The 22520-nt window shown below is 35.7% G+C and overlaps 1 protein-coding gene across 44 annotated transcripts in view; it reads right to left on the bottom strand.

Moving 5' to 3' along the window:
* SOX6 (SRY-box transcription factor 6) overlaps positions 1-22520 on the bottom strand; it is a 686841-nt gene that overhangs the window by 130133 nt on the left and 534188 nt on the right. For 37 of the 44 annotated variants that reach the window (XM_053203417.1, XM_053203416.1, XM_053203433.1 and 34 more), the window contains one exon: positions 274-397. In XM_053203417.1, coding sequence (XP_053059392.1) covers positions 274-397 — 124 coding nt within the window. The remainder of the gene's footprint in view (positions 1-273; positions 398-22520) is intronic. The other 7 variants (XM_053203431.1, XM_027073051.2, XM_027073054.2 and 4 more) reach the window with 1 other exon arrangement.

Here is a 22520-nt window from a genome sequence, read left to right as displayed (position 1 = left end):
ACAGAAATTTGTGGTCTCCAGGGAAAGTAGCATTTTATCTGTGAATTCAGAACAAACCAGGTGGAAAAAGAGAAAGTAAAAGTTTTTTTGCAACAAACGAGTAACATGCCTCCTTCCCAATTAACTTTCTGGTTCTAATTTGACTTTAAAACCAGCTTTTATGATCATTTTATTCATAGTTCCTTTGTATGCTCCTGTGTTTGTTGTGACTACTAAGCAAAAACATGAGGATCTTAGCATTTCCAAAAGAATGTTGAATTCCTCTCTACTTACCTGGTTTGTATGTTATTCCAGGGGGGAAGAGGAAGCCCTGCTGGGCGGCAGCAGCTGCTGCCAGGGTCCGCTGGTCATGTGGAAAAATTGGGATCATGAGCGGAGGCATGTGACCCTGAACCTGCTAAACAGAAGAGAGCCTATGATCAGACAGAGAACAAATGTATGCCAAGAAGTATTTGTTTTTCACTCCTGCTGGTGTGCTGGTACCCAAACAGCCACCCACTTCTGACCTCATTCCGAAGCTGCTCCCTGAGAAAACACAGGCAGAAGTTACCAAATCCCTGTTCTTAGATCCCATTAGGACTCCAAGGACACAACCTTGTCGTGAATTTGCCTCATCCCTGCTTCCACCAAATTGTGGTGAATGGTTTTTCTTTTATCTCAACTCTTTTCTTTTCCTTTTTTTCTTTTTCTTTTCCTTAAAACAATCGGAAGAAATAAGTTTGCTTCTTACACTGTGCAATGTTGAAAGGTTTTGCCCTTTGACCTGCTTTGCATTCTGTCTGCCCTTTATCTGGAAAACAGCGTTTAGTATCTCTTGGTCAGAAAATAATGTCTAATTGTTATATATTCCAAATGCTTTATCTCCCCAGTTTAGGTATCTTATTTCAAAGCCTTACCGCATTATGTTAAACATATAGCTCTTTAGATTTAAGGCTACTACATCTTGGCTCCCAATTAAACTAATATTCTTTGCCATACACACCTTGATGTAACATATAAATTGCTTGTCTGGCTTAGCAGTTTTACAGCTTTATGCACTACCATGTAGCTCAGTAATTATGGAGTTGTATTCAGAGAGCATTTCATAATAAATCCTACTATATCAAATTTCATTTGACCTCAATAAATGTATCAAAGAGCACAAAAATGCAAAATAGAAAATCTTCACTCTATATCTGTATTTGTATTCCATATAAAGAAAATAAGAGCTATGACAAAATCATGCCTGTGAAATCACATTTTAATTTCCTAGCTCCTTTTTTTTTTACTCTACACATGTTACCCTGATTCCAGTATAGCATCACAGTAAGGTACTGCCCTGGCTTTTAGTGCCTGATTTCATAGGTTGAACTACAGGACTTTTGTTATTTAAAGATCAAAACTAGGATGTACTAACAAAGATGCTCTTTAAGTTCAAACTGGGTCTTTGGGCTCTTTACTAGTATAAAAGAGCTGCATTATATCCTGTTTAAGATACAAACACTTACCAGTAATTCTACCGACCCCAAACCCTTCCCCCATTTAAATTCTTAAATCTTCTCTTTAGGCAAAATTCCATACACTGGCTGATGACCCTGTTTACATAGCGCCAACTTGCCTTGTCCTGTCCCTGTTCCCTCCACAGCCAGGGACATGGTGCAAAAATGCTTCTGTGTGGGTCTAAGAGGTTTCATTTACCAACAGCTTTTCTCTAGGGAAAGCCCTAAGATGTGGGTTAATAAAGGGCAAGCAAAAAATAAACACTTTACAGTATTTTTCTGAATTCATTTCTCAGGAAAATCAACTTATAATAAAAAGGTCTTTGTGCAATTACTACCTTGCCAGTGGGGCGTGAAAGAAACTAGCTTTGGGCAGCTATTTCTACCATTTTAGCTGAGGTAAGCCCGAGTTTTGTATGTTAGAGTACAAACTTAGCCTGCGTAAATTGGAGCTGATCCCCTTGTGCCCAGGTCTTGCCTTTAACCCTGAAGAAAAGCACTAGGTTGGCTGTTCAACTCAAGCTTGCTGTGACCTGATGCAAACCTGAGATGTCAAAGATGAGGGCACTGTTCTATGTCAGAAAATAAAACATGGTCTTTTTGGTAGGACTGTTCAGTGCAAGAGCACATCAAAGGAAATCGTTTCATTTTCTTCTAGAAATATGGTTCCTAGCATGTACCTAGAACATAGCACAGATGCTTGATGCTTTAAAGGGGAACAAGTGAGAGGTCTAGCTATCATATTTATTTATTCTTTCCTTCTTTGTAACGAACATTTATTAAGTTATTATTATGTGCTACGGATCTTGAGAGGCAGCTGAAAAAAAGGAGCTATTTAGCTTGGGAGAGAAAAGATACAAGGCTATCTTCATATGGCAAAAGAATCAGATTAAGTCTGAGCAGTTACAAAGGGCAGAACTAGACTTAAGAAAGGGATTTTAGGGGAGTTTAATGTAGAGAAGAATTTTCTAATAATGACTTATTCAACAATCATTCTGATTAAAGAGTCGCGTGTGTCATATTCCCTAGAGGTAGTCAAGTAAAGGCTGTATACCCACATGTTAGGGATCCTTTAAAGGATAAACATAACTAAACCCCTGACTAGATAATGACCTAGAGAGCCTTTCCAACTCTATGATCCAGATTGTTTCAAATTCAGCATTAGGAAGATAACGTGATGTACTCATTGCTTTATTCATTCATTTACCACATATTTGTTCAGAATCTACGATGCCTACAGAAGCTTTGTTATCAATCTTATCTGAGCTTAAATCCATACACTGCCATTTCCTTGGCTGTGTGATCATGAACAGTTACTTAACCTTCCTGAGTCTATTTCCTCATCTAAAAGCCAATGATATTATCTTACATGGTTATTGTGAGGATTCAATAGACCAGAAAAGTAACAGTTGTGGCACAGTGACTGGCACATAATAGGCACTCAGTAAATGTAAGAGCCCTCCTTTTTTTCATACGCAGTTTGCATATTCTGTTCTAGAAAATTATCAAGTTACTAAAACACACACACACACACACACACACACACACACACACACACACACAAGAAACAGTGACTCTTACCCATAACTCTACTTCAGAAAAGAAAATATGAACCAACTAAATAATTCAATTTGACAGGCAGAGGCTTGTCATGTTCTTAGCAGACAGTAGGCCATACAGAGCATTATCCCATCCCAAGTATCTAGAAAACCATAAAATAGAAGAGGTGGGATTACAAGGATCATCTGAAGATGCAATTTGGGAATGTTAGTGTTATTCATTAAACAGCATCTTAGGATAAAAATATAATTTTACTTCTACATTGGTGCCCAAGCTCTTCAGATCATGAGACAACATAAGGGGATCAATGGCAATTAAGCATCAGACCTTAATTCTTGAATCTTGGTGCATGAAGATATTTCTTTTGTAACTAGCTACATATGTGAGATGACTAACTAAACCGTCTAAGGTCAATGTCAATGCCAAAGAGCTGTAGGTGTTTCACATTAACATAAGTTGTAAGAATTTAGGGAAGTTGCTTTCTGTCCATCATCCTCTACAAAGTAGGATATGTTAGAAACTTTCAAGGCTATTAGTTTTGAGGCAGCTTCAGTAAATTGGGGGATAAAGTAAGTAAGAAGGGGGACAGAAGACATTGTGAAAGCAATCGTAATGATAGAATCAGAGTTGGAACAGAGTTTAGAGCTGATCTAACCTACTAGTTCTCAGAGTGTGATACCTGACCAGTAATATCAGCAACATCTGAGAACTTCAAAAAAGCAAATTATCAGGCCCCGCCCCCCCTTCCAGATCTATGAATCAGAAACTCTGGGAGCTAGGCCCAACAATCTAATACTTAGACTAAAATTTAATTCAGGGAAGCGATTCTCAAACTTTAGCACGTATCTAGTTCAGCTAGAGGGCTTGTTAAAACAAAGACTGCTCAGCCCTACCGTCCCTCCCCGCCCGCTGCCAGAGCCTCTAAATCAGTAGATGTGAGGTGGGGTCCGAGAGTGTACTTTCCCAGCAAGTATCCAGGTAAAGTGGGCAGTGTGGCCCAGGAAACACTCTCTGAGAATCACTAATCTAAGACAAACCTCACACTACACACATAGGGAAACAGGTGCCTAGAGCAGGTAAAAGGCATGGCTTGTGGTCACACTATCTACGACAGGGCTGGATTGGAGTCCAGAACTGCTCATCACCCTGTCCAGTGCTTTTTCCACTACATCACATGGACTTCAGTGATAGGAAAGAGAGAAATCATGTGTGTATGTTCTTTGGGTAAAGAAAATCTGGAGGGCTGCAACCAAAACAAATTTTCTATTTCAGAGGTGGATTGTTGGAGTGACTCTGGAGTAGGGATAGGATATTGTTCAGTTCCAGTTTGTTCCTTCTTCTCTCTTTTTTGTACCCAGAACAATTTGATCAATTAAAGCCACTGTCATTAATTTCAAAAATGTATTATATTTATTAACAGTAATTATTTAGCTCCAAGTGATAAACTTGCCCTTAACTTATTTCAAGGAAAACAATGATGTGAATAATCAAAATGCCCCTTATTAAAGACAAGACAAAATACTCTGTAGCAATTAGAATCTAGACCAAGAGAAGATGATGAAGCACTCCTCTTGTAGCTCTAATTATAGAGGTAATAATAGTGATGATGATGGTAATGATAATCATCATCATCACAGCTGCCAATATTTTCCAGTGTTTCCTATATGTCAAGCACTGGGAAAATGATTTACATGATCTATCTCATTTAATCCTCAAACCTCTGTGAGGTATTTACTATTTCTCCTCATTCACTTAATGAGAAAGACAAAACCATGAGAGTCTCAGTAGGTTGGCCAATTAAAAAGTGCTACAGCCAGGATTCAAGTCCAGGTTTCAGGATCAAAGTCTACATTTTTAAGTGCCATATTATATTAAGCATCAAGTCGTCTTTTGCTAAACAGACCTAAGTGAGATAAGGAATATAATGCTTTGTAATAACAGATGACTGAAAGTTTCATAAATGTAATCATAAATTTACATGCATTTTAAATAAATACTACAGAGAGATCCCATGTATTCGTCCCTAATGGCCATAACTTGAAAAACTACAGTACACTATCACAACCAGGATATTGACATTGATACAATCCAACAACCTTATTCAGATTTCCCCAGTGTGATATTATTTTAAAGGAATTATGCGTCTTAAAAACTCACAAGGGTAGTGAAGGTCTATGAATACTTGCAACTACCACCTTGTATAGAAAGCTGACCAGTATGGCCCAGTGCAAGTAATATGAGGAGAAAGCATGTATTAAAGCAATAATTTACCCCTTTCGTAGCTTTCCATTTATTGTACTTGTACTTACTAGAAAATTATTGATTGAATGTGGGACAGAAATGGAAAGCAAGAACAAAGAAGGGAGGAGAGATAAAGAAAGAGCGCTTGGCAGCCACACAAGAATCACATAAGCATCCAGGATATTTTTCTCCTATAGAAGTTATGAGTTCTGTTTACTGCACTGAGTGTCAGGGCTTAGGACAGATAAAGAATTGTGAATATACAGAAAAGCCCCACCCCGCTCTGAAGAATGTAAGCTTACCTTCCCTCTTCCTTCCCATCATCCTATCTTCCCATTTGATGACATGCCGGGGAAGGCAGTCACATTGGAAGCAGCAACTTCCAAAAATATTTTACAAAAGAATAAAAACTAATAGAATTCCCCTCACTCCATCAAAGAATTGCCAGTCTCCACATGTCTTTCCCAAGAAGTTATCAAAATTTCAAATAGCATCTTCTTTTCTTGAAAGTGTAGCTTTCCCTTAGCACAAATTCAAAGATCCTTTCATTATTCCACAGGTAAAAATGATTTGGTGAATACAAAGAGTAAAATTTGACGTGGCCAAAAATATCTCTCTGAACATGAAACCAAAGTCAGCACTAACCGGCTGGGTATGTCACTTGACTGATCACGAGAAACCAGAAACTACATCGTAGGTGAAGCTGAGTCAGGGCATCATGAAAGAAACAAACCGCAGGTGCCCAAGTACAACTGACCATCGATTCTAAACTTCCACAGTCCCTGACCAAAGTGTTACCCTTTTGCAGAAAGTGGGGAACACATTCTTGATCAAATAGGCTACATGCCCAGAAATTTTAAGTGCTTGGTGTTCACATCTTTCAGACAATCAAGACAGCAGCAAGACGCATGTGAAACACTTGGGTTCTGTCTCTTCCTATCTGTAAAACAGCATTGTTGCATCAATACTTATCCCTTTGTTTTCTCTGTGCTAAGTTGTTGATGATGCCGTGTTTTGCCATCTGCCCCAGAGCTTCATTAAAGATACATGAATGGGCTAACTGGCCTGATATCTTGTGAGGAACAGGTGCTATTGTTTGTCCCTGAAGACTTGTACTAAAGATATGACTCAGAATACTTGAGAAAGAGCATCTGCAGCAGTCAGTCAGAGAGCAACTTGGCAGAGACCTGGCTATGCGCTAATATGCAAACAGAGTGACACTCAGGGGGGCTCATTTTCTCTTTCGTGAAGATTATTTAACTTTTTTGGTGATGGGAAATATGTATTTGTATTGAAAATCATGAGCATATTAATGTCTAATACTGAGTTAAAACCAGTGAGCAAGTGAAGATTATTTTAAGGCTTTATTTCTAGTAAATCATTCCTCATGTGGTTTAATTGAAGAAAGCTTCTTTAATCTGTTGGAAGGAATTGTTTCCAATGTTTGTAAATGATGACAGAGAAAGGGAGACAGAGATAGAAAATAAAGAGTGGGAAAGAGCAGTTGGAGAGGGAGGGGGGGCACAGGGAGGGAATTTCCTGAAGGCTCTGTTCTTTATTGCAAAGAATAGCTGAGTCATTCGTATAAAATGCTACCACTGTAAAAGCCTCCATGTCTAAAGAGGAAGAAATAAAGGACCCGGAAACCTTGCATGAAAAGCCTTCAAAGTCAGGGAGGTGTCTTCTTAGTGCCAAAAAGTACATGCCAAACTATATATGGATCTCAGTTAACTCTGAAGAGTTAGGAGGGAAAGGGTCTCATTTGGTAGGATACATGCATGCCTTAATATAAAACCATTTCAAACCTGGTTTTGCTTAAATCCTGTCTAAAATGTCGACCATGTTCTGTCCTATTTTAGGAAGCATAATGTAGTAGTCAGTATATTGAAATTCTCTTGGTCGACCATAGTTGGAAGTACACAAAGGAGCCTTATATTATACATGGCCTACTACCTATTCATTAATTTTTTCAATTCATTAATCACCTATCATGAAATAAATTGAGTGTCCTGAATGGCCTGTGGCATTTATATTTCTATATGCTCCACTGCTTTTATCACAAGGCTAAGGATATAGTAGGCATGTTGTAACAACTGATCAATGTGAGAAGCACCTTAGACCAAAGAGCCAGTTTTCTGGGCACCGATATGCATTGGTTAATGCAATGAATCACTTTTATTATTAGTAAAAATAATAATAATAATAAAGAATGACTTTTAAATACATCTTGGTATCACCTTCTTTGCTTTTCATTTGTCTTTTAGCAAATCTCTGCTTGTAGAGAATCTACCTGGATCTGGTAGGAGAAAAAAAATCAAATTTCATCAGGAACAATTCTGGGACACAAAAGACTATTTGAGAACAGAGTCCCATCTTCCCAGATGTTTCCCATCAACTTGCAATGGATAGACATTATGTAACTTCATCCGGAATTCCTGCTTTGTTTTTGTTTGTTGGTTTGTTGGTAGCAAATATTCTGTCCCTTCCCCCCATCATCTTTGTCTCTCTGTCTCACTCTCTCAGGGCCTACCGGGATAATACACAAAACAACTTGTTACCATTGTTAACATTCATCTTTAATGTAATGCAATTTCTTCCAAGAACTGTGCATACTACTGCCACCATTCTTTTCAAAATCCTCACTAAAGGGCCTAGAAAAATCATGAAAAGGTAGAACAAACTCAAGATATTATAATCCAAAGACATCCTTTTAAAAACCCTGTCTTTATTCTTTTAGAGTCTTATGTTTCAGTTTGAACCTCAATTAAGAGCTGACTTTATACTTATGATATATGCTTTTCTGCATGTATATTATACCTCAGTAAGAAGTTAATTGAAGGAAAAAAGAGAAAATAACTTCAGTAGTCAACTTGTCTTTACTAATTTACACTGCTAAATATATTTCATAAAATATCTAAAATATTCACAGAAGAAATAAAAAAAAAACATATCTTGTCTCTAGTTCACTATGTCCCCACTCTAACAAGAGTAAGACATGCAAACAGAGCAATTTTTTTTTACTAGGTTGGTCTTTAAGATAGTTATTTAAATCCACATCACAATCTGCATTTTCCAGGTTTCTTCCTTGGTTATACAGGACAGAAATGATCATTGAATGTAAGAGCACAATAACTCCATCCATCAGGTCAATAGCACAAGTTCTAAAAATCTTCTTTAGGTGCATATTCAGAGAGAGATATTAATAACCCTGAAAGAGCCAATCCTGTCCTTTGTGTTAACACTTCTTTTTATAATCTCAGCATACTGTATATACCCACTCTATTTATAGCTTCTAAAATGGGCAAATAACTCATTAATCTACCAGGATCATCAGTAGTCAAATGTCACTTCTTTATCTCTTGTTCACTTTATTTTATTTATTTATTTATTTTGAGAGAGACAGAGAGAGAGAGGGTGAGTGCATGAGCACACACGCATGAGCAGGTGGTGGGTATAGAGAGAGGGAGAGAGAGAATCCCAAGTAGGCTTTGCGCTGACAGTGGGGCTAAATCTCATGAACCATGAGATCATGACCTGAGCTGAAATCAAGAGTTGGTTGTTTAACCAACTAAGCCCTCTAAGCACCCCGATCTCATTCATTGGTACATGTTCTGTTTAAATACTGAATTTTGAAAGAAAAGAACATGGATTTAGCACTAATATAATCATAATTCCTAGTATCTCTTACTTATTTGTCCTCTTACTCTCAGAAATAAAGAGCTCCACACATATAAGATGACCTCTTAGGCTCCCAAGAAATATGTCACTTTATAAAGAGGTCTATAGTGCCTGTCTTTAATCACCTGACCAGCAGCCATTTATTGAGCACCTAGTACTATCTGACTGGTACTGTGCTAGGCACTGGGAATATAAAGATGGCTTAGAGAAGTCTATAGCCTTTTTTTATCAGGTAGTGGTGCTAGGTTTGTTTTCACTTACATAATAGTACAAATCATCCAGTTTGTCAGCTTACTTGGGAACAGGGTCAACAGAGAAAGTAAAGATTTGCTTAAAAAGAAAACTAAATTACAACAAAAATTCCATTAAGTATCATTCCATAGTCTTCCTATGGCCTATAACCTAGAAAAATTTTGAGAGTATTTATGAGGACAAAAGTCAGATTACTTTATAAAATGGATGATAAATGTTAATTAAATGTGTTTAAATTATCTTACTATGTTTTAAGAAACTCTCACCAGGAGGGAAGCAGAATATCCTGGCCATAGAGAAATTAATAAAACATGTTATGCAAAAGTAAAATTTATGATTCATTTGGAATTAGATATCTACCACCTTTTCAATCCATACAAATGCATAATCTTGTCAATTAAATATTATTGTTAAGGTCTAGTAGTATGTTAAAATCACTTTAAAGTGCAACTAAGGAAAATTCATGTGTGTTTATTACTCCTTAAGGATCTATTAGTGGGTATTTTATTCAGATTCGTGCTGTAAAATCTGCATAAACTCAGCATATTGTTATCCCCATGTGTGCATTTGTTTGGTTAAAGCAGAACAGCAAATCTCAATTTTTGCAACTTCTGGAAAAGTCAAGAGAACTAAAACAGTCTTAATTTTAATCAGATACAAACAGTTATCACTACAGAAGTGAAGAGTTGACTATTATGCAAATAGTCACAGTTAGTGGTCACCAGGCCATCACAGAAGACTGAGCTAGTCAATTACTTTAGATATTTCCAAAGACTAGTGAAGATGAATGTTTCTTATTCCACCCTGTCTTATTTCCACAGAAGTATGAAACATATTAGAGACTAATGATTGTTGTTCTCAGATGGAAACCCCATTAAATATACAATGATCAAAATGTTTTGCAAAGATGGAAATTAATTTTTTTTCAAATTTTGTATAAATGCCATATAAATATGGTAACATTGTGAAGAATATGGCATTCCTTTCTTTGTAACAACCAAATTCGGATATAAACCTTTCATAAACTTTTGACCTGTAATGAAGGCAATCTGGCTTTTACCCCTGAAGTATTTTACACAAGCTTGTTCTGGTAGCAATGACCAGAGTTCAATTATTAAATTCCTCTTACAGAAATGCAAGTTTACATCTTAGACTACAGGTCTTGTTAAAATTATGCACAACTTAAAGGCAGGGACTTTATATCTCCCTGGGGCTTAGCAAAAGCTCCTCTCTTGCACAGAGTAGGGACTCAACAAATATTCATAACACAGATGTATTACAGAATTTTCATTCTCTGAAACTAAGCTACAATAATTCTGATTTTTAATCTTCTGAATCAATTCAAAGTCCTTTTATCATTTGCAATCCTCAAATCGAAGCAACAGAAATATGCATCTGCTCCAAATATACTTCATCACAGCAATCTTTTCTTTTGGCATGCCATGCTCGGACTTTGAAGTCCACTGGTTGGTGTGAGAATACAAAAATTGACCTTATTCATTTATTAGAAAATATTTTTTAATGACTGAGTTCCCCTAGCACATCTGTTGAAATTCTTCTATAGTATAAAGAGGCCTCTAAGCTTCTTTAATAATTTTATCATCATTGATTATAATCCTTACTGACAGAGATGATAAGCTCTTCTCACCAGAAGAGCCAAGAATACAGTTTTCCAAAATAATAATAAAAAACATTTGTTATGTCACAGTGGGCTGGTTATACAACATAGAATGAATGACAGAGAAGTATTTAAGCATCAGCTATCATCAAAAATAGAAGCAATTTCATCTGAAGCTACAGGCCTGAAAAATATGCTGTGAACTCCAAACAGAACATAAATAAGATGTCTAAGCTATTGACAGCTGGGGCCCAGCCATGGCAAGCTGACCTTCCCTGGAAGTACCAATAAGAGATGGTGCCTATATATGTAACTGAGGTGGGGGCTGGGGAGTAAAGTAAGGGGATTGCTATAAGAAATGGATACTGAGTAAAAGGATAAATAATAACTATAGCCAAAGGGGCGCCTGGGTGCCTCAGTCAGTTAAGTGTCCAACCTCGGCTCAGGTCATGATCTTGCAATTCATGGGTTCAAGCCCCACACCGGGCTCCATGCTGACAGCTTGGAGCCTGGAGCCTGTTTTGAATTCCGTGTCTCCCTCTCTCTCTGACCTCCCCCTACTTGTGCTCTGTCTCTCTCCCTCTCAAAAATAAATAAACATTAAAAGAACAAATTAAGAAAATAATAATAACTTTCAGGCTTTCACTCTTTATCGCACTCTAATCTTTTTAGTGCAAAAAGTTAATGACCTGCAACTTCAATGTCATTTTGGAATGTAACCAACAACCCCTGCCCCAGCCTCAGCATGTACACTTCTACTCATACACACACACACTTACACACGCTTCTTCACCTGCTACCCCAAGTAAATGCAAAGTATGTCAACACTGAAGATGATGTAAGGATAAGCTAACATGTTATTTAAAAAGAGAATTTGGGGGTGGGTGGCTCAGTCAGTTAAACGTCTGACTCTTGATTTTGGCTCAGGTCATGATCTTGATCTGATCATGAGATCGGACTCTGTGCTGAATGTGGAGCCTGCTTAAGATTCTCTCTCTCTCTGGGGTGCCTGGGTGGCTTAGTGGGTTAAGCATCTGACTTCAGCTCAGGTCATGATCTCATGATTTGTGAGTTGGAGCCCCGCGTCAGGCTCTGTGCTAACAGCTCAGAGCCTAGAGCCTGCTTTGGATTATGTGTCTCCCTCTCTCTCTGCTCCTCCCCCACTTGTGCTCAGTCTCTCTTTCTCTCTCTCTCTCAAAAATAAATAAACAATAAAAAATTTTTTTAAAAAAGATTCTCTCTCTCTCTGACCTCCCCCGCTCTCATGTGGTCTCTGTTGATAAAAAATAATAATAAAATAAAAATAAAAAGAGAGGGGCACCCAGGTAGCTCATTTGGTTAAGCATCTGACTTTTGATGTTGGCCAGGTCATTATCTCATGGTTTGTGGGTTTGAGCCCTGCCTTGGGCTCCACACTGACAGCGAGAAGTCTGCTTAAGATTCTCTCTTTCCCTCTCTCTTCCTCACCCATGCTCGTGCTCACTCTCTCTCCCTCTCAACATAAATAAACTTTAAAAAAATAAAATAAAAAGGGAAATTTTCTTTTTGTATTTTTATTTAGTACTATGTTCATATTAAATAACTTAGATATAATAATGTCTCTATTATGAAACATAAGGTCCAAACTCCCTAGCCTAGTCTGGTATTAAAATCAGTCTGCAAGATGTTCTTAATGTACCTTTCAAGGTTGTTTTTCTATTATGTTTGCCATCTTTCATTTCTTGCTTTCAATAGCTTCTAAGTCTTTGTTCAAGTCACTTCTTCTCACATATAGACTGATCTTTCCTCTCCTCTCTGCCTTCCCAAATCTGACCCACCTTTCAAAGTTTAGCTCAAATTCAACTACTAAATGAAAATTCCCCAAGCAAAAAATATCTTTCCCTCTGTTAAAATTTATACTGCACATATTGTGTTGAATTATTTAATGGTTTTTATTTCAATCTGACACTATTGTGGTGACAATTCTATCTAGGTATTGGGGACATAGAAGTACACAAAATCCCCTACCATTATCTCCTAGGGAAGACAGAAAACATGAAAATAAAAGTATATATGCATACATATGTATATATGTGTGTGTGTATACATACACGTGGGCAAAAAATATATAAAAATACAAAACATACCCATTCATAATAAATTCTATGAATAAAAATAAAGTAATATAATGAGATAGCATTTGAAGGGTAGAGGCCAGAAAGAGGGATATAGTGGGTAAGGAGTAGAGAGGACTATTTTTAAGAGGGATAGCCAAGGAAGGCTTCTATAAGGACATAATATAGCACAGGGTTGAATGACCTAAGGAAATGCTACCTGGAATTACATGAGAGAAAAGCAACTCAGGCAGAAGGCACATGGGGCAAAGTAACTGAAGCAGCAATAACTTGGGTTGAGTAACCTAATAAGTCCAAAGCAAAATGACCAGAGAGTAGCAAGGGAAAGATTAGAAAGATGGGCAAAGACCAGATCATTTGGGGCTTTGTAGGGCACAGTGAGGAATTTGGATTTTCTTTTGAATGTGATAGAAAGCCATTAGAGGGTTTGATGAGAGAAGTGGCATGAGATCTGATTTAGATTTATAAAGATCATTCTGGTTTCTGTGAGGAAAATGACTATATTAGTGCAAGAATGAAAGCAAGGAGACCAGGTTAGAAACGACCTCAACAGTCGTGAAGTAGGGATATATTGTTGGCCTTTTTCCATCTTATATATCCTGTCTGGTACAGTAAAAAAAAAAAAATCTTGCAGATAGGTTCGTAATATACTACTACTAGGACAGTGCCTTTAAATATGAAAGTAATTATCTGACTGATTGATTAACTGACTGACTAAAACATGGCCTGTCCAGCGATTCCATATGAGACAAGAAGCACATAACTTTCAAACATTTGTACTCTTTTATGCCTACAGGGGAGAAGAGGATAACAAATTAAAATCTAAGTGGCTACTGTTACATCACTGCAAATATTGTATTTTCTGCAAATATTATATTTTTTAATAAAAGTTTAGGTAGCAGAGAAGCTTACTGATGGAAACTAAAAATGTAATTCCTGAATTTAGTCTCTGTATGGGAAGAATAGGAATATTTAAGACTATTTAAGCTACCTGCCAACTTTTCTATGGGAAAAAAAATCAACTGTTAGTAAAGATCAGAAAGTTGAAAATCTAATATATATAAACTGGCTCAAACACTGGTTAAATTAAACATCTATTGCTTTCAGTTTTTGTTGGTAGTTTATACTAATGTCGTATATGTCAAATGAAATTGGAATTTACAATACAGAGTCATATGCTGCAGCAATTTACCTCTCATAACTTTTTGCATTACAAAGAACAATAGACCAATAACATCATTTAAGACTGATTAGGAATAACTTATGCAATAGCAAATGCAAAGGAATAGAAACCAAGCCCAAAAAGAAATGGGATGATATGCTGGATCACTCAGGTCAATAACATAAAAATAATCAGAATTCTAAATGGAAAATAAAAACATTGACTTTTCCAACATTATTTAAGCAATCCTACTAATAAATCCTAATATTCATTTGTTCTCTATTTTAAAGTATTAATTTTTACTTCACTCCATGTAAAACACAGTATTACATAGCCCTTGATGATATTTCTTAATAGTAAGCAAATAAAGAAGGAGGAGCATTGTATGTCTTAGATTTAAAATTTTAGCCAATCTTCTGTGCCACCCCCCCCCCAAAATAAAAGTAGTATTAGACAGGGTTGCCCTAATTACAAGATGTTAAGAAAAGAGAAGAGAAAAGAAGAAAAATGAAATGAAGAAAGACATGAGAAGAATGAAAAGAGGGGCACCTGGGTGGCTCAATCAGTTAAGCGTCCGACTTCGGCTCAGGTCATGATCTCACAGTTCATGGGTTCGAGCCCCGCATCGGGCTCTGTGCTGACAGCTTGGAGCCTGGAGTCTGCTTCTGATTCTGTGTCTCTCTCTCTGTCCCTCCCCTGCCCACACTCTGTCTCTCAAAAATAAATAAATGTAAAAAAAAAAAGAATGAAAAGAGAAATATAAAAAATGGTACAGGGGCGCCTGGGTGGCGCAGTCGGTTAAGCGTCCGACTTCAGCCAGGTCACGATCTCGCGGTCCGTGAGTTCGAGCCCCGCGTCAGGCTCTGGGCTGATGGCTCAGAGCCTGGAGACTGTTTCCGATTCTGTGTCTCCCTCTCTCTCTGCCCCTGCCCCGTTCATGCTCTGTCTCTCTCTGTCCCAAAAATAAAATAAATGTTGAAAAAAAATTTTAAAAAAAATGGTACAAAGAAAGTAAAGAGAGAAGAAAGAGGAGGGAGGAAACAAGCAAGCTAAGGTATTGTGGACTTTTAAGAAAAGTAGTACTATCTTTCATAACCACAATTTTTACCTGTTTTCTACTCACTCAGTCTCTCACACTTCAACAAATGTAAACTCCAAACCCCAGTGTTATACTTACCTTTCAAATATTTTGCAAAGATCAAATGATATATGTAGCTCTTTGCAAAATAGAAATTGCTGTAAAAACTTTAATTAAAAAGTTAATTATATTACAATAACATCAATACCAATAAAATATTTAGAAATAAATTTAGCCAAGGAGGTGAAAGGTCTCTATATGGAAAGCTATAAGACATTGATGAAAGAAATCAAAGCCACAAATAAATGGAAAGGTATCCTGTGTTTATGGATTTAAAGAATTAATATTGTTAAAATATCAATGCTACCTAAAGCTATCTAAAGATTTAATGCAATCCCTACCAAGAGTTCAAAGGCATTTTTTAATAGAAGTAGGAAAAAAAAAACCACTTAAAAATTTACATGGGACCACCAAAGACCAAATAGCCAAAGGAATTCTGAGAAAGAAGAACAAAGCAAGGAGGTACCACACTTCTGATTTCAAGTTATACTATAAAGTCATCTTCATCAAAAGAGTATGGTATTGGCATAAAACAGACATACGGATCAAGAGAACAGAACCGAGAGCCTAGAAATAAACCTAAGTGTATACAATCAACTAATATTTGACAAGGGAGCCAAAAATACTCAATGGAGCAAAGATAGTCTAGTCTCTTCAATAAATGGTGCTGGTATAACTGGATATTCACATGTAAAAGAATGAAACTGGGCCCATACATTATACCACTCATGAAAATTAACTTGAAATGGATTAAAGACTTAAACCTAAGACCTAAAAACATGAAACTCCTAGAAGAAAACATATGAATAAAACTCCTTGGCATGGGTCTTAGTAATGATTTTTTGGATATGATACACCTAAAGTACAGGCAACACAATAAAAAATAAAGAAATGGAACTACATCAAATAAAAAAAACTTCTTCAAAGCAAAAGAAACCACCAAGAAAATGAAAAGATAACCCATGAGATGGGAAAAATATTTACAAACCATATATCTGATAAGAGGTCAATATCCAAAATATATAAAGAACTCATACAATCAATAGCAAAAAAACAAAACCAAAAACCAAAAACCAAAAACCAAAAACCAAAACGAAACCAAAACAAAAAAACACTTAAAAAATGGACAAAGTACCTGAACAGACATTTCTCCATAGAAAATGCTTTAAAGGCCAACAGGTACATGAAAAGATGCTTCACATCACTAGTCACTAGGGAAATGCAAATTAAAACCACAATGATATATTACCCTATGCCTATTAGAATGGTCATTATCAAAAAGACAAGATAACAAATGCTGGTGAGGATGTGGAGAAAAGGGAATCCTTGTGCACTGTTAGCGGGAATGTAAACTGGTACAACCACTATGAAAAACAGTGTGGAACAATCTCAAAAAATTAAAAATAGAATGACCACATGATCTAGCAATTTCATTTCTAAAAATCCCTACCAAGGGATTCATATCCAAAGGTAATGAAAACACGAACTTGGAAATATATCTGCACTCCCATGTTCATAGCGGCATTATTTACAATAACCAAGCCATGGAAACAACTTTAGCATCCACTAATGAATGAGTGAATAAAGAATTTGTGGTACATACATAAAATAGAATATTATTCAGCCTTTACAAAAAAAAAAAAAAAGGAAAAGTCTACCATCTGCAACAACATGGATTGGCCTTAGTGGCATTATGCTAAGTGAAATAAGTCAGACGGAGGAAAGACAGACAAATATGTTCTCACATATGGAACTAAAAAACAAACAAGAAAAAACAAAAAACTAAACTCAGCAAAAGAGATCAGACTGTGGTTAGCAGAGATTGGGCTGGGGGGAGGGGGAACCAGAGGAGGGTGGTCAAAACATACAAACTTCCAGTTATAAGAAAAATAAGTACCATGGATGTAATATACACGAAGACTACAGCTAACACTGCTGTATAACATACAGGAAAGTTAAGAGAGTAAATCCTAAGAGTTCTCATCACAAAGAGAAAAATACGTTTTTCCTTTATTTTTTTCTTCATTCTTTTATTGTTTATTTTTTACCTATATGAGAGGATGGATATTAGTTGAACCTATTGTGGCAATTATTTTGCAACATATGTAAATCAAACTATCATGCTGTACACCTTAAACTTATATAGTGATGTATGTCAATCCATTTCTCAAGAAATCTGGAAAAATTAATTATAAATATTTAATTAAATTTATATATATATATATATATATATATATATATATATATATGCATTTTTTTTGGTACAAAAAGGTGGTTTCATTACGGGGACAGAACCTGCGGGCAGAAAGAGCTGCCTCGGGATTGTGAGGAATGACTGATTACACACTTGGGAGTTGGGGGAGGTAAAGGCAAGGGGACGTTTCCCAAAGGATTTTCATGCACATATTTATTTTTAAACTTGAAAACTCATGAACTACTTTAAATTGAAATTTAAACTGAAAATTAAAAAGTTGTGGATTTAGGTTGCTGGCCAAGTTCATACAAATGCAAGGACCAGTCTATCAGTGTTCCCTATTGTTAACCATTCATGACTTGGGAGAAATGGGACTCATTATAATATTATAACTTCTATAGAAATGTGGAGATAGATATTTTCTCCAAACAAACTTGACCAATTTTGAGACAGTTCAACTTAACTGTATAAATTTCTATGGGTACTTACATGAAACAAAGAGAGAATGGGAACACCCGCTTCCACCCACACAAATAAAAAATAGAAAAAAAGAAAAAGACATGTCCCATGACATGTGAGTCACATAAAGTATCTATCTACAGATTTAATTTTTGACTCTAGTGTGCATTACAAGTAGAATTCCTAAAAATGGGCTTAAAATTTTGTGAACAGGCATTTTCCAAGATCCTATTTATCACATCCACAATGATCTGGAATTATGATGATCTAAACTACAGACATTGATTTTTAGTTCCACGTGACAACTCTCAAACATGAAGGACACAAAGCTTAGCTTTGATTCTCTTTAACTCTTCTTAATTTAACAATAAAAAAGGTCAGGTTAGTTCCTTTCAAACTGTACTATGGCTGTAGTTTCCATGGTAGAATAAGGAGTTGAATCTACATAGAAATTATCAGCCAATAACAATAGGTCTTTGTCCAGCTGTGACTACTTTCCTCTTCTACAACCAGTCCTTATCAGGCTCAGGAAATGCCTGTTTTAACTGACAGGTAGGAGATTAAATCTACAGCTGCTGAAACACAATCTCAGCTCTGTTAGATAGGCTTTCATTGAAAAGCACTACAAACACATAATTTGTTTATGTTGTACCAGCAATCTCTGACAAAGCAGACTGTCTAGCTGAGACAAATGTGGTTAAACCCATTTATTGTATTATTTCTGCTACACAGAACAGGCTCTTAAAACACAGAAACTAGACAAGGCACAAAGCTCTAGCTGTCTAAAGAAATCAAGAATAGATGACTTCTTGTTACACTAGCTCTTTTTACACAGAAAGCATGTTCTCCCCTGGAAAACATCTATTCCAATTTCTCTTTTAAGTGGGTGGTTCAATTATGTTTATGCTTTCAGTTTTTAAAGTTTCTTTTGTTCCTTTCAGCATAAACAGGCATAAAATCACCTAATCACTGAATATCTCTAGATTTAAGAACATGAATATTTATAGCAAGTGCTATATCACCTCCTCAAAAAAAATATCCATAATGATAAATTCTAATGACAATCCACCTTTTTTCAGTATTTATTGCAAATTCTTATAATGTTATTTGGTTTATTTCACTTGATTAAAAAAAAGCTTTGCACTTATAAGGAATATGAACAATACTTTTTTAAAAACTAAGGAGTTATGCACAGAGATACCTAATTTTATAAAATCAAGGTCACGGGAGAGATTTTAACAACAATAATAATGAAAGCTGCTAGCCAAGCTGCTACTTGCTCCAAATTAATAATAGGAACTAGAAATAAAAGTTTTTTATATCTCAAAATCTATTCTTTCGGTAAACTTATTTAATTCTAGCATTGAGTATACTGCATATAATAAACTGTACAATTAAAGATTAAAGTCTTTATCTACCTTTCCTAAATCCTAAAAGTTATAATCAATGATAATGAAACAACAGATGGTATACAATATGGTTTTAAAAATAAGAAAACAGATGCTATAGCTCAAACTTGTCAAAAATTTTTAGGAAGAGTAGCATAATAAAATAAATAATTATAAGAAACTATATTTGAAACATGGCCAAAAGGATTATGGTTAGCCACTCTCAAACATGTCACCATCCCCTAAAATCTTACTTTATTTTTCCTTAATCATCATCATAAAAAAGGAAAGTGAGAAAATAATCTTCCAAGTTGGAACATATGTGCCACTTGGAACTCTGAGTTAGTCTTAAAATATAGAAAGTATGCAATAAACTAGCTGAATCCATGGGGTCTCCCTCAAACAGCATGGATAATGAGGGGAATCCATAACAGACATAAACAAACCCAGAAAGATGTCTAGACCCCACATCATTATGTATGATATATGCCCAAGATATATGGGCATACATTTGAATGTTCAAGTTCAAACATGGCTTCTATTAGACAGATTCAGTCACAGCATGGGGTTTCTTTAATAAACAAACCTTACTGTTAGAAAATATTGGGGACTCAAATCATGTATTATGCTCCAGCTAGTTAGAGATGTGGTGCTGTAATGCCTTATATCCCTTGAAGCTTTTGTATAACAGACTGTAAATAATAATAATAATAAATAAATAAACTACATCCTAAGAAAACACATAGAAGTCTTAGATTTTTGTATTTCAAGTTAGGAGCCAATACTACACAAAGCTAGCATCTCAACATATGCTCAAGAATTTACCTTTCCCATTAAAAATTAGAAATAAGTTTAACAATGTGGGCCTTGGTTTTTTATTCCCCATAATTCTTAAAGATGCTGAATGCAGTCACATAAAAAAATGTAACCATAGTCATTTATCTCACAACAATAGGTTCTTTGCCATATTTGAAATATACACACGTTTAATATAAATAGATTTACCTCACTTTAGAATCTTGGACTTTTAGAACTGGAATGGCTTTAGAAAGTTTTCACTTTAAACGTAAATATAATAAACCCCAGAGAGGAGAAGTGACTTGTGAAGATTACGAAACTTGAGAATGGCTAAACCAAAGGTAAAAATAAGGGCTTTAGTCTCCAAGTTTACTGATTTCACAAAATCATAATATCAACGATTTTCAGGGATGGAAAAAGATTTAGAGACTATATAATCCAGTAATTCTCACCTACTCGAGGAGCTCTGGTGAGCTTTCTCAGAAATACGTGTACTCGCTCCTCCCTCATCCAGAACCACTGATCAGGTCTAACCACCACATTTTATAGAGGAGAAAATGGAGGCACCTAAGGATAATGTGACTTACCTATGGTGACATAACTAGTCAAAATCAGCTCAGATTAGAACTAGATCTCCTAACTCTCAGTTCAGGAATTTTCTTTTTTCTTTCTGCCTCCTTTAAGGTAGAACCTAAAAACAAAGATACCCTTTCTGTCCCTGGCATTAGTCCAAATATGTTTTTTTCTTAAACATAATCTACATCAGGTAGAGGATAAAGGCAAATTTCAGTTCTTCTACAAAGACATTCTGGCAACACTGATACACAGTGATTCTGATAAGTTCCTGTCTTCCTTTTTCCCAACTGCCCCCTCTCAAATCTGTATGCCTGGGACACACATTAAAACCAGTCATGTATTCTTCTTCTTTTTTTTTAATGTAGTGAGACCATGAACTCCTTTGAGAACAGAATCATAGCTTTTCCTCTCATATTCCTTGCAATATACATAACACAAAGGCAGCTTTCAGCAAAATATAAATAGAGTTATTTTCCCAAAGATCAGGCTACTAATTTTAAAAAGCTTAAGAGTGGACTGACTAAACAGAATGAAACAGCATATAAAAAAGACAATAAATCATGACTAAGTATAGTTTTTTAGAGGAATGCAAGGTTGGTTTAACATTTGAAAATCAATCAGTAAAATTCATCATAATAAGAAATAAAGTAACAAAAATGAGATCATTTCAGTAGATGCAGAAAAAGCATTTGAAAAACTTTAATACCCATTCATGATAAGACCTTCCAAAAAACTTAACTACAAGGGAACTTCTTCAATCTTATTAAATTTAGATTTGAAAAACCTACATCAAACGTCATAATCAATGGTGAAAGTCTCCATGCTTTCTACACAAGAACAGGAAGGCAAGAATGTCCACTCTCACTTCTATTCAATATTATACTGAATTCCCTACCCAGTGCAATAATGAGAGGAAAGAAAGAAAATGCACAGTTTGAAAAAGAAGAAGTTAAACTGGTTTTAGCTGCAGAAAACATAATAACTATAGAAAATCTTAACGAGTTTGATAAAAAAAAAAAAACTACCAGAACTGAAAAGAAATTTAAGCAAAGTCAAACATGCAAGGTCAATAACAAAAATCAGTTGTCTTCCCATATACTAGATATACTAGATTAAGCTATTAGAAAAAGAAATTTTTCTAACTCCATTTACGATAGTATAAAAAATAAAATACTTAGAAAATTTTAACCATAACAACAGAGAGGGAGGCAAACCATAAAAGACTCTTAAATACAGAGAACAAACTGAAGGTTGCTGAAGGTGTTGGGTGGGGGATGGACTAAATGAGTGATGGGCATTAAGGAGGGCACTTGTTGGGATGAGCACTGGGTGTTATGTGTTAAGGGATGAATCACTAAATTCTACTCTTGAAACCATAATTACACTATATTCTAACTAACTTGTATTTAAAAATTTTTTTAAAGAAAGAAAAATTTAACCAAAGTATAGAAGGCTTTTCTACCCTGAAAGCTATAGAACACTGCAAAGGAAAAATTTTTAAATACCGAAAAATTGAGAAACATACCATATACATGTAATGGATGGCTGAATATTGTTAAGATAGCAATTCTCACCCAAATTAATCTACAGATTCAACATGATCCCAACCAGAATCCCAGAAAATAGGGTCAAAATAATTTAAAATCTATCTAAAAATTTGGCAAAACAATTTTGAAAAAGAAAATTGTAAGTAGAGAACAATATAGTAAGATTTTAAGACTTACTACAATGCCATAGTAATTCATTCCAGGTGGGACTGTGCAAGGACAGACATATAAATCAATGAAACAGAATACAGACTCCAGAAATAAACCCATGCTTAATTTTCACAATGATGCCAAGGTAATCCAATATGAGAAAGGAC

This window comes from Acinonyx jubatus, chromosome D1 (assembly GCF_027475565.1).
Source record: "Acinonyx jubatus isolate Ajub_Pintada_27869175 chromosome D1, VMU_Ajub_asm_v1.0, whole genome shotgun sequence".
Lineage (NCBI taxonomy): Eukaryota > Metazoa > Chordata > Mammalia > Carnivora > Felidae > Acinonyx > Acinonyx jubatus.
This window is presented reverse-complemented; position numbering and strand designations above follow the sequence as displayed.